We start from the raw sequence: 12774 nt of genomic DNA, 5'->3' as shown, positions 1-12774 counted from the left end.
TTATCATTTTATGGCATAGTTCCATAGGCCTGGGTTTTCCCTCTACTTATAATACATATTTCTCTATGTATACACTATAGTTCAGCCAAATAAATTATCTTAGAGAAGATACATTCTGATGGTTCTAACGGCTGTGAAGTAAATATGCAGAATCACAGAGATCAGCTTAGAGAGCCCTTCATTAGAGAGTGATAAAGGAAGACATCCCTGGGAGATCCTGGCTGTACTCACAGATAGGTGGTGGCTGTGGGGGAGAATCACAGGAACATCACTGGCAAGGGAAAGCCAGTGAGTATAGAAACTTCCGTCATTGGCCCAGTGAAGGAAAGCTCCAGAACAGACTATACAATCACTATGCTCATCTAATCAGTGGCGGTATAAATGTGGACTTGCAAATGGCGAAACACATACCTGTATGTTACTCTGCAACCAGCATCCATGCCTTTAAGTTTCCCGAGGGACGTGCAGAATGCTTTGAAGGGCTTTGTGCTGTGTGTTCTCTGGATCTGACGATAGTTAATGTTCCATATAACTTTTTTTTTTTTTTTTTGGCTGCTTAGCTGTTTCTCTCCTGGGAAGTCCTAAAACCCAAGTTAGTGAATTCTTCTGTATGCTTGTACTGCGTCTAGACTGAGTACAAGGCCTTATAAGCCCTTTTCCTAGTGTCTGGCACTGACCAAGAAGATAAGCAGTTGAGTGAGTTTTGTTTGCTTCTTATTCTTCAAGGTCTTATGCAGGACTGAGGAGACGGGGTACTTTGTAAATGTTCCTCAAATAAATGAGCACAGTATTTACTTAGTGAAGGTTGGAGAGATAATGAATTTGCCCTGGGTCAACAATGAACCTTGACATTCAGATGGTGTACACATAATTATATTTCAATTACTTAAGCGTTTAGGACAAAAGCAAGGCCCATTAGTCTCCCCTCCCTTTCCTGCTCTAGTCCCTCATGCTGACCACAGACTCCCACAAAAGTTGTCCTTAGTCCAGGCCTAGGAGCAGTTCTGAATAGGAAAATTGGAGACAGCTATGTTTGGACCTGCACTCTGAGGATTTGTGTTCCAGGTCGTTTTACTCTGGTCTGATTAAAGGAAATTCATGTTACAGTGTCATTTTTATGAGCCAAGCAATTGCACCCTCATATTTCTCTTCAAATACTTTCAAGAAAATGCAAAGTAACTGTAACTTTTCTCTTCAACCTGGTTTGCACCAATATCTCATGTCAGAACAGGAAAGCTTCAGTGACTTAAAGTGAATTCTGTCTTTGCAATACGTCTGCTCTGTCCAGTTTAGTAGCTGCTACCTACACATGGTTATTGAGCTCCTTGCGATGGTTTACTCTGATTTGAGATGTATGAGTAAAGATGTTAAAGACATATCATTAAATAAAAAAATTAAACATTTCATAATAGTTTATATAATGAATACATGGAGAAATGATAATATTTTGGGTGTTTTGGGTTAAGAAACATTGCAATTAATTTCATTAATTAAGAAAAAATTAATTATTACTGGAAAATTTTAAGTTGCACATCGGGGTAGGTGTTTGGTCAGTAATTAACTTACCACTTAGTACACCTGCATACCATATTGGAGTATCTACATTTGATTCCTAGCTCTGCCTTGGACCCTCAGCAGGTGATGCTTCTAGCACTTGAATCCCTACTACCGTTTTGGGAAATCTGGTTTTAGTTTCAGACTCCTGGCCTTGGCCTGGCACAGTCCTGGATGTCCAAGAATGGTTGGGGTGGAAATCAATTTCTGTCTGTCTGTCTGTCTCTTTTGTCTTTCAAATAAATAAATCCTTTTAAAAAGTACACATCTTCAACATTGGTACTGAAGAAAGTAACAAATAGGAATCTGTGAAATAATCATTTCTTAACTGCCCTGACTTGATTTTTCCCCAGTTCTCTAACATTGCAGAAAATAATGTCCTATGTCTATTATCAAAGTTTTCTCTTGTTTTCTTTCTTGATGTATCCAGAACTCAAGCTGTGCTTGAGTCTTCTGTAGCTTTAAAATGTAATTCCCGCTTGCATTGATCCTATTTGTGAAATCACTTTAATTTTATATAGAAGCCCATAATTTTAATTGACAGATAAAACTGTGCATTCACTTTGTACAATGTGATGTTCAGAGTATCCCTATACTGCAAAGTGATTAAATCTAGCTAATAAATGCATAGCTAAAAATAGTCATCTCACCACAGCTGTGTTTTTCAAGAGTACAGTGTCATCATCAACTTGGTCACTATGCTGTATGACAAATCAGAAGCTCATAATTTTGAAAATAAATTGCATTATGTCATTCAAAAGTTATATGAACATTCCTGAGATGGACATTAGAATTAGCACCATTTTCTAAGTGAAAAAAATTCAAGGATGAAATAGCATGCATTTATTTAAATGAACTTGTATTCTAGAAAGGCCTTGAACTCTGTGGTCAGCCCAGAATGTGAGAGTCTCTTCCAGGATAGCACAATGGCCAATAAAGCAAAAGAGTAATTAGAAAAAAAAATAAAGAAAAGAGTAATTGTTCTTACTTTTCTTTAAAACAAAATAGTCATTCAGAGACACAGTATCTCATGATCAATTATGAAGAGAAAAGCTTATGAAAGCTGATTTTTAACTTTTTAGAGAACAGAATTTTATTTGACTTTATTTAAAGGGTGTTCAAAAAGTGTCAAGGAATAGATATGTTTGCCCTAGTGGGTATTATACAGCATATTCCTGTATGAAACACAGCACCACATAACATGCATACTTTATACATATTGGCAAAACACATAGCAGTGCGTTTTAAAGCATTAACATATAAGAATAATATTCAAAAAACTGCACATGTTTCAAATGCATTTTTATTTTTAAAAAATACATCTCTGTGTACTTGAAAAGCATAATTTTTATTCACTGATTTACTCCATAAGTGCAGAAATATCCGTAACAACCAGTGCTGGCCAAAGCCACAGCTTAGAGGCTGGAACCTAGACCTCGTCTGCCACGAGGGTGATAGGGTCTCAAATACTTGGGCCATCACCAGCTACTTCCCAGGGTGCACAGTATTAGCAGGAATCTGGAATCAGAAGTGAAGGCAAGACTTGAATCCAGACATTCCAATATGGGATCATCTTCACTGCTGCAGAGGTTTACCACCACAACCGCAACTTTCAGTACAGAAAACTTGCTTTATAACATGTTCCAGTGATCATAACATGAACAACCCTACTTTGGCTGGTATGAGTTTACCAGTGTGAGACATTGTTGATTGTGATTTGGGGAAGAAATATCATTTCCCTCACGCAAAAGTCATAGATCTAGCTCATCTCTAAAGCACAAAGAAAAGCAAGCTATCAAATAAACAAGACATAATGAATTCTGAGTAATATAAATGTATGACCTTGTTTTTCATAAAATTTAGTTGCAATTTATATAGTTTAAAATAATACCTGTGTTTGACACTGGCTTACAAAACTTCCTGCAGATTTGGCAGCCGGTTGTGGCACATCTGTACAGGCCAGAGCTGACACCCTCAAGGGGCTGGCTTTTCGACATACAGAAAGGATGATTTCAATCTAGAACAAGTCCTCACTTTTCCTTCTTTCTGTGTCTCCTGCAGATCAGCAAACAGCAGCTGCAGACTGTCAAAGACCGGTTTCAGGCTTTCCTCAACGGGGAGACCCAGATCGTGGCCGACGAAGCCTTCATGAATGCGGTCCAGAGTTACTACGAGGTAAGAACCTGAGACTATGCTTGCCCCGCTGCTCAGGGGTTCTGAGTGCTCAGCCCTGGGAACTGGACCATCCCTCCTCACCCAGCGTTGAGGAATGCCAGCATATTGCTCTAGGGAAAGCTGAAACTCCTGTTTTCCAACTGATTCTTACACTAGGCAGTGTGTTGAGTGTTTTTTAAAATATGATTTTAAATCTTGAGGGTTGGATCCTGATCAAACACCCATTTTGACTGATAAAGAGGCAGATGTTCAGAAAGGTTCATTACTCTAGATCACACAGAAGTTAAAATGTCACAAGCTAATGCCTGAATTTCAGCCATCTCTAAATCAAGTGAGTGCTTCCCAAGAAAGAGAGCCTCACTAGCTTGCTTATTCTCTTAAAATGCTGCTGTGGGTTCTTCCATAGAGGTTGTACCACTGCCCAAATTATGTATTTATGTAGAGGGAAACCCTGTAAAGGAAAGGCAAGGTCCTGAGTACAAATAACGGATAGTCTCACCACTAAAACCTCCTGATTTATTCATCTGTAAGTGGGTTTTACAATTCCATAGCTATTTCTAAGTCCTTAAGTATCCTTTCTTAGTGTGCTCATTGTCCCTTCTTTGTGTACCATTAATGAACTGAGTATATAATGCCATCCTTTGCAGTGTTTTATTAAGTTTATTATTTGATAGGCAGAGTTAGAGATAGAGGAAACAAGAGAGAGAGATCCTCTGGTTCAATCCCCAAATGGCCACAATGGTCAGGGCTGCACTGGGTTGAAGCCAGGAAATGAGCCATCTTCTGCTTTATTTTCCTAGCACATGAACATGGAGCTAGGTCAGAAGTGGAGCAGTCAGGACTTGAACCAATGCCCATATGGGATTTCAGCCTTGTGGGGAGTGTCTTAATCCACTACATGACCATGTTGGCCATTGCTGTATTTTCGTGATATACATTTCTTCCGTAATAACTAATTTACTCATTGAAAAAGTTTATATTAATCTGTCTTGCTATAAAACAGATAAATATTGTCTGTATTTGGAATCCAGATGTTTCCTTTTTTCCTTTGTCAAGGCTAAAATAAAACCTCTACAAAGCAATCTCAAGTTTGAAAGCGTGTGGCATGCTGCCATATGCAATCTGAGGTAGTAACAATCAACTCTGAAGGAAGGAAAAATCAGCACAATTTGATTTTCCCCCGTGGGAATTCTTCACCGATTTTCTTGTCTCCTTCATTCATTTCTTTAATTATTCAGCAGCGAACGATTTTAAAACAAGCATGTTTGTGCTTCTGTTTAGCTGGTGCTCTAAGTACATATGGGAATACTTCAGATCGCTCATGTAAAACTGGAGCTAACAACTAAGTTTGTCTTGCTGTAAAAAATTTGAAATGCATGCGTTTGTTTTGAAGGTTTTTTCCTTGATTTTTTAAAATACCTCTTGAACTTGGTTGGCCAATTGGTCTTTCCAGCCCACTAAAGATGCTTCCAGTATGTTAATTGAAACCTCAATAATATTCTCCTTCCTGTTTGCAGAAGTAATTGACTAATTGGCTCCTTTTTATTGTGGATGCAGTGGAGCAAACATTTCAATGAGATTTATGAAAACATTGTTTGCTTTGGTAATTTGATTTTTATAGTAATAAGCCTTTGTGATGTTTCTTAGTTCAAGCACAGAATGCCTTCTTGGAAGGATTTATCTGTTTGAAAGAATTTGAAGGATAAGACAGAAAGGATCTTCCAGTCACTGGATCATTCCCCAAATGACTGTTATGGCCAGGGCTGATTCAGATTGATATCTGGAACCAAGATCTTCGTCTGGTCTCCCATGGGGTGTGAAGGGCCCAGACACATGGGACATCTTCCCTTGCTTTCCCTTGCTAGGTGTATTAGCAAGGAGCTGAATCAAAAGCAGGGTAGCCTGGACTTGAACCAGCACTCTGACATAAGACCCAACATCCCAAGTGGCAGTTTAGTAATATAAACCAGAACCTGGTCCCTTGGGTCGACTTTGTACGTGATTTTCCCAGTCAAATTTTTATTGGATCTGTTTTAGATGTCAAGTTCATTTTTGTAGTTGTCCAAATGCAAGTGTTTTTATGTTTTGCAAGTAGTTCCCATTATTGTCAGCGAGCATCAAACTTGCTGCTTGATCTCATGTGATACAGTTTTTCAACTGAAATTTATGCAAAGTAGAAATATGATTTGGAATCAAAATGCTATATGGTGATGAATAACTTGAATATATTTAAGAAAAGATTTTGTTTAGAAACTGCCTGGGGATACAGTTAATTTATCAAGTTCTGAAAGCCAGTAGAAGAGTAATGGAGAAACACTTGTCAGAATGGGCAGACACTCTAGATCATTCTTAATGTTTAGAGTCATTCACCAGAGTATAGAAATTTGTAGATTGCATATCTTAATTAGAAACTCATTTGACTAATGATATAAATTAAAAGAAAGTGCCATTTCTACCTATTAATTAAATTTGAAAATCAATAGTCATTAACATGTTAATGGGTGCCTGGAAATTACCATTCTGTCTTCAGTGAATTTGATATTTTATACTGGCTAGCTTATCTTGGAAGAAGTTTGTTTTAGTCCAGTGAGAATGCAGGCCTTGAGACATTGCTAAGGTTTAATATGAGGGTTTCAGTGACCTAGGAAAGAAGGATGGTTGTGAATGGTACACCTAATATCGTCATTAAGAAAACCTTTTGAGAGTCTTGGACTTGCTGTTCTCAGAAGTCCTTAAGTAAAGGGCCCTGAGTTCAGGGTTCAGGGTTCAGGGTTCAGGGTTAACACCTCCTGAGGAGCCACCAAACAGAACAGATGTGCAGCTCTCTGTTGTCACTCACTGTCAAGCTGCAGAAAAGCCATCGTCGCATCCTTCGCCTTCTACCTCCATGTTTTCCTGTTGGCTTCTTTCTTGGTCACAGCTCTTGGGGTTACAAGGGCTGGACAACAAATTCCAACTGGCTCAAGCCTAAAAAGTTGTTTCCTTAAGTAACTTGAGAATCCAGGCTTCAGCAATGGCTGGATCCAGAGACTCTGAAGATGCTTATGGGATATACTATTTTCCCCCTATTTCTGCTGTGCTCTGCGTTGACTTCATCTGGGGCAGATTTTCTCCCTGTGGGGAACTCTAGTGCCACAGTCCACTTCTCACTGGGGTTGGGTGAGGCGAAAAAGCCCCTCTGTGTGTCAGTCATTGGACTGATATGGGCCATGTGTCTGTCCTGAATCTAGTCAGGGTGCAAGAGAATAAGGTCAGAGAGTTCAAATCTGGGACTGATGCCATTCTGGAACCCAAGCATGGGCTCAGCCTCCTGGAGCCATCTGCAGTGACAGAGAAATGATTTCTTAAGAAGGAATTGGGGTGCTTTTTACCAAGGGGGGGGAAAATGTATGTTTGCCAGACTAAACTAATGGATATCATCCTTTTAAATTCTCTCCTTCGATCCATATATTGGCACTCATACACGTGTACATGTTCCACCCCACAATCCAGTAACTCAGAAGAACCCAGATTACTAATGTCAGTGACAGTAAAAAACAAACCAAAAAACACAAATTAGTTTAACTTTTCCATAAAGAATTCTGAAAAATGTTTAGAAAAATTTTAAGTATTGACTCCATTTAGCTGAAGTATGAAGAATGTACCAACATTTTAGGATACCAAAGAGATTTTTTAGGATTACTAGGAATGGAGAGGTACTGTCCTTTTATATCTCTATGCACATCCACCTTATTTGAGTCAGGCTGCCTACTGACAGTGATTGAGCTGCTGCAGCCTGGGCCTCAAGCTATGAGGCATCGAAGGAATGCCAGGATTCTCCATGACTTTCCCAAGGACATGGGTTTATTTTGTTGTTTCTTGGCAGCCCTTATTGCTTGAACAGATTAGATAGGGTCATAGAATAATCCTCTAATGTCTTCAATATGTCATCAAAGTTGGGCTTGAGACAGGTACTCAGATATCTGACCCAGCATTTCCATCCTGTTCGCACACCCACAGGCCTGACGCTGAGATGATCCATCCTCCCATTTATTTTACGACATATCTCTAAAATGTGAGTTCCCACCCTCTCTACTCACCCTTACTCCCTTTGTGCTCAATTTTTGCTCCATTACTTACGGGTCCTAGCATCGGAGAAAGGCTGTGGATTGGAAACATAAGTCCTTCACAGCAGGAAGCAGGAAGGATTTTGTGGGAAGTTCAAGTGGGGATTGTTTTTCTCTTTCTCTTAAATTTTTGATGATCTTCTCTTGGATTAGTTGATATTTATTAAACTGATTTTGAGCGTTATTTCAGTCTTATTCTTCCATTGCTAGCAATGGAAATTCTGGTTAAATAAGACTGATAATAGTACTAAGACCAACAAATATGACCATTTCTATAGTGGCTGCTGCTGCTGTTATTAAAAGAAATAATAAGCAAGCTTCAGAAAAGGTGAAAGTCAAGGCAGTTTAACTCCAGGCAGCCATATAATGGACAGTATGATGGATGTCCCATCATTAGTCCAAAGGTCCTCCAATCTGTGCATCACTGTCTGAACTACAGAGGTCAGGACAGTTGAATTGGTGACAGTCCCAACCTCCATCTCCCTTAAGACCAATTCTGTGACTGAACTTCCCACTGAAACTGTGAGGAAGGGGATTCTTGAAAGAAAAACCTAGATGCTCTCATGAGGGAGGGAGGTTGATTGACAGGCAAAAACTGTCCTCTGCACAGGATAGCACACTTTGTTTAATATAAGAGAAATGTCATCTCACCCTAGCTATTTCTCCAAAAAATGAAACAATATGCTTTCCAATAAATAAAATCTTTATAACTACTTAGTGGCCTTGAGTCAGATATATTTCTAGGAGAAGAATAGCTACCCATTGTAAAGGTTTCACTCTGGTGAGGAAAATCAGGCAGAAAGAGTCAAAGGGCAAGGTGATGAAGAGGATGATTTCAGTGTCTGACAGATGGGGTTGAATCCAGTTCTGCATGCTGGCTGTGGGGCCTTATCCAAGACTGAGCCACAACCCATTGTGCCACAGTGTGGCTCCTTTGATGTGTGTCATTCAAGGTTCTTTTATTTTTTTGCTTATACACACATAAAGATAGCTACTAGACTTGCGTATTATAAAGTGTAAATGCACTACAATATAGGAATGACCCACTTACTTTACTTAATACAGCTGCTGGCCACTTCCTTAATACTGCTACAGAAGTTATACATATCATACACTCTCACCATCATCATGTGTCTCATTACTCCAGAGTCCCTAGTTTAGGGCTGTGTTCCACTCCTTCAACCCTATCATACTCCCCTGATTGGAAGCTCTCATCAATAATGTATCATGAGTATTTGGTGATGCCAGTGGGGGTAGGTGTATTTTTAAGATTTTTATTTATTTTATAGCCAGAACAGTAAGCGCAGGGAGAGAGAATTCCATCTGTTTTACTACCCACATTCCTTCCACAGGCCAGGCAAAAGGCAGGCCCCCTGGAACTCATTCTGGGACTTCCACATTTGTAACATGAACCTAGTATGTGAGACATCCACCTGCTACCTCCTCTGGTGCAGATCAGAAAACTTGATCAAAAAGTAGGCACTCTGATAGGATACATGCATGCATACAGCTCAACCCACTGCACCATATGCTTACTCCAGTGTGTATCTTTTTGCTAGCAACATGGTACAAAAGCAGCAGCTAGTGTTTATTACATTCATACCCTGTAGTAAGCAATATGTTAATTGGCTGGCATGCACTATCATATTGGATCCTTACCAAGCTCCAGTAGGCTAAGATTGTTATGATCCTTATTATTAAGGTGAAGACACTAAAGTAACTTAATCAAAAGGGTTAAATTGCTCCAGTGAGAAAGGCTACAAGCAGTGAAGGTAGGTTTTGAACCCAAGTGATCTGACTCTAACCCCCACATTCCCAAACACAGTGTCTCCTCCATCTGTGATTTTGTGCCATTTGTTAATAGCAACAAGGTTTACCTGTGTTTACTTTCCATATTTTTGTTTTTTACCGTAGCATCTAACATTTTCTTTTATTTACTTGGGAATGAGATGCTTTTTCAGAGCAATAGATTTATCTTGGCTTCACAGCCAATCAGTAATACATGGAACCTGAACCAGCCTCCCCCTATAGTGCGTATAACCACTGTGTTCTAATGTGTTTCCAAAGCAACCTTAAGGTTGCTTGGGTGCAGTGATGGACGGAAGGACTGATGGATGAGGCCAAGCTGCTGAACTGACTACCATGTGTAATTCCGTGTTTATTGGTTTATCTCCCATCTCTCATTATGACCTGTCTGGGTGATGGCAAAGGAGAACAGAGGATTTATGGATGTGCCTGTGTGGAACTAAGCCTGGGGTGACAGTCTCTTGCAACAGGCCCTGAGCAACGAAAACAGAAACAAACAAAAAAATACAGATGGGAGCTACCAGCAGAAGTGATTTCCAATGGCTGTTTTAGAGATACACAAGCACATAAGCACTTAGTGTCTGTATTCATTATGGGATAAGTTTGGCCCAGGCCCCAATTCTCATGTTGACAGATGAGAAACCAAGATTGATGATGTGCCTGGAAAATTAGTTTCCTGCTGCCACCTTCTCTCCACATTGCTGTCTTGCTTCCCTTTTGCTCCTCCTCTTTGCTCAGACTTCAGCCTCCTTCCTCTGCACTCTTGAGATGTCATTCATTTCTGTTCTTCCCGGAGCCTAGGAGTCATGGCTTCCCTCTGGACCAATCCACCCACCCAAAGTTCTTTCCATTTGATTCTCATAAAAGAAAAATGGCTGGATTCACCTCATGTTAGCATTAGGGGAATGAAATCAACAGAAGTTAACTGACTCATCTAAGGTTATCTGTTACTGGGTTAATTAGTATTTATTGCATGGATGCTATCTGCAAAAGAAGGTACTACGTGAGGCAGGTAACACATGCAGAATTCAGTCTTACACAGGCAGATATGGATACCAGCTCATGCTAGGATGTCAACACTCTATTTTTTATTTTCTAGTCCCATAGAAAATTTAATCTAAATCATTTGTTTTAACAGACCAGTGTATTGTTCTTAGTCTTCTTACCCTATCCACACAGTCGTCCACACTAGGGCCTCTGCCATAGCAGTTGTCTTTGTTCTTATTATCCATACATGCATTTAACAAAAGCCTTGTTGAACTATGTGCCAGACACTATCTTAGGCACTAAGAAGATGTATTAGAGAGAAAAAAATAAATAAAAACAGTTTTCCTGTAATGTATAGTCTCACTGGGAGATTCAGATGTTTTCCAAACACTCATGAGAACAAAAACAGAAGGCAGCTTTGGAAGGGGTTTGGGGGAAAAGAATAAGATGCTAAGAGCATATACCTGGGGTACATTTGAGCTTTGTGGAACACTGGCTGGATAGATAGGAGAAGAACGTGGCTGCATTGCAGATCGAGAATTTCCAAGTCATCCTTGATGTGCATGAGACCCAACATCAAGGAATCAACCTCTTTGCCTTCCTACCCCCAACACCTGTCCTCTCCACTTGCCTCCCTGCCTGTTGTCATTGACACGTTTCAACCTTCACACCAGAGAATATAAACTTGATGGTGCCATGTCCTAAGTCAAATCCTGTGGCTTCCCAGTGCCCGTGAAACACACACGAGTTACCCACATGCCTCTTCCTGTCCCTTGGTGAGCTTGCTTTTCATCCCCACCCAATACAGTCATTCCCATCACTCTGATTGCCACAGCCATGCTGGCTTCTCCCAATTTCCTTGTTCCCTTTGGACCTTTCACGTATTGCTGCTTCTCCATGAGACACAATTTTACTGTGTTGAGCTTTCTGTGTTTCACGCATCACTTGAAAAGTGCACTTTTTCCCGAAATCTTCCCTGACTATATATTGGAATAGGTTTCTGGCCATTGGCACATGCGAATCCCTTTGACAGCACTTGTTCCACATTGCAATTCTGTTTGCATGTGATTATTAGGATGATGTCTTTTATATTCCACAGATTTTGTTGAATCTCTGTTTACCTCACTCTTGTATCCCTGATCTCTGGCACAGTGTCATCTATCTAGAGTGTGCCCATAGGATCATGAAGAATAGAAACATTGCATCTGGAAAGACCACCCTCCAAATCTTATGGTTCATTCTTCTCACTGTAGAGGAGAAGTTGGAGAATAAGAAATGGACGGTGACTCACCCAAGATCACCTTCCTTATGCCTGACAGCTCCTCTAAGAGTGCTGCTTTGCCTCCCCATTGACTTCCTCCCTGGACATCAAAACCTTGTTTTTCTCTGAGATTCACACCTATAGTATGAACTGATAGGGTATTATATGGAGAAATCAGCCACATTATTATTTGTATGTGGTCACTGTTAATTCATTTTTATTGTTTCTAAAGATTTATCTATGTATTTGTAAGGCAGAGTTAGGAAATGGCGGAGGGAATGAGAGAGAATAGCTTGCATCTACTGTTTCAGTCCCCTAAATGGCCATGGTGGCCAGGCGAAACTAGGAGTTAGGAGTGTCTTCCATGTCTTCCATGTAGGTTCAGGGGCCAACACACTTGGACCAACCTCCACCAGTTTCTAGGTGCTTTAACAGGAACCTGGATTGGAAGTGGAGCATGCAGAACTCAAACCATTACCCATGTGAGATGCTGGCATTGCAGGTAGTGGCTTTGCCTGCTGTGCTACAACAGTGGTCCCTGTTAATCCACTTTCCAAGTGTCATGTTCTTGAGATTGAAAGCATTATTGGGGACAGGCACATAATCCTTGCCCATGTGCAATTAACACTTCAGAAGGAGAGATAATTAAATCCGTTTTTACCTACTTATTCATGATACCATTTTGGAATTGCTTGCTTTAAGTATTATCGAGGTTGTCAAATGAGATGCAAGCAGTGTATAACATTAAATTGCCCCCATTCCAGGCCCCAGAACAAGTATTTTATATGTAATAGCTCACTTTGTATTTAATATAAGTTAAGCACTACCTTGAATGGTTTTCACATAATGACTCATTTCGTAGTACCCTGAATATAAAGACTATTA

The 12774-nt window shown here is 40.0% G+C and overlaps 1 protein-coding gene across 17 annotated transcripts in view; it reads left to right on the top strand.

Moving 5' to 3' along the window:
* CADPS (calcium dependent secretion activator) overlaps positions 1-12774 on the top strand; it is a 424483-nt gene that overhangs the window by 103586 nt on the left and 308123 nt on the right. For all 17 annotated transcript variants that reach the window (XM_040994760.1, XM_040994752.1, XM_040994757.1 and 14 more), the window contains one exon: positions 3616-3729. In XM_040994760.1, the coding sequence (XP_040850694.1) occupies positions 3616-3729 (114 nt within the window). The remainder of the gene's footprint in view (positions 1-3615; positions 3730-12774) is intronic.

The sequence above is a fragment of the Ochotona curzoniae genome, unplaced genomic scaffold (assembly GCF_017591425.1).
Source record: "Ochotona curzoniae isolate NIBS_2020 unplaced genomic scaffold, NIBS_Ocur_1.0 contig_908, whole genome shotgun sequence".
Lineage (NCBI taxonomy): Eukaryota > Metazoa > Chordata > Mammalia > Lagomorpha > Ochotonidae > Ochotona > Ochotona curzoniae.
Note: the sequence above shows the minus strand (reverse complement) of the source record. Positions and strands in the feature narration are given on the sequence as shown.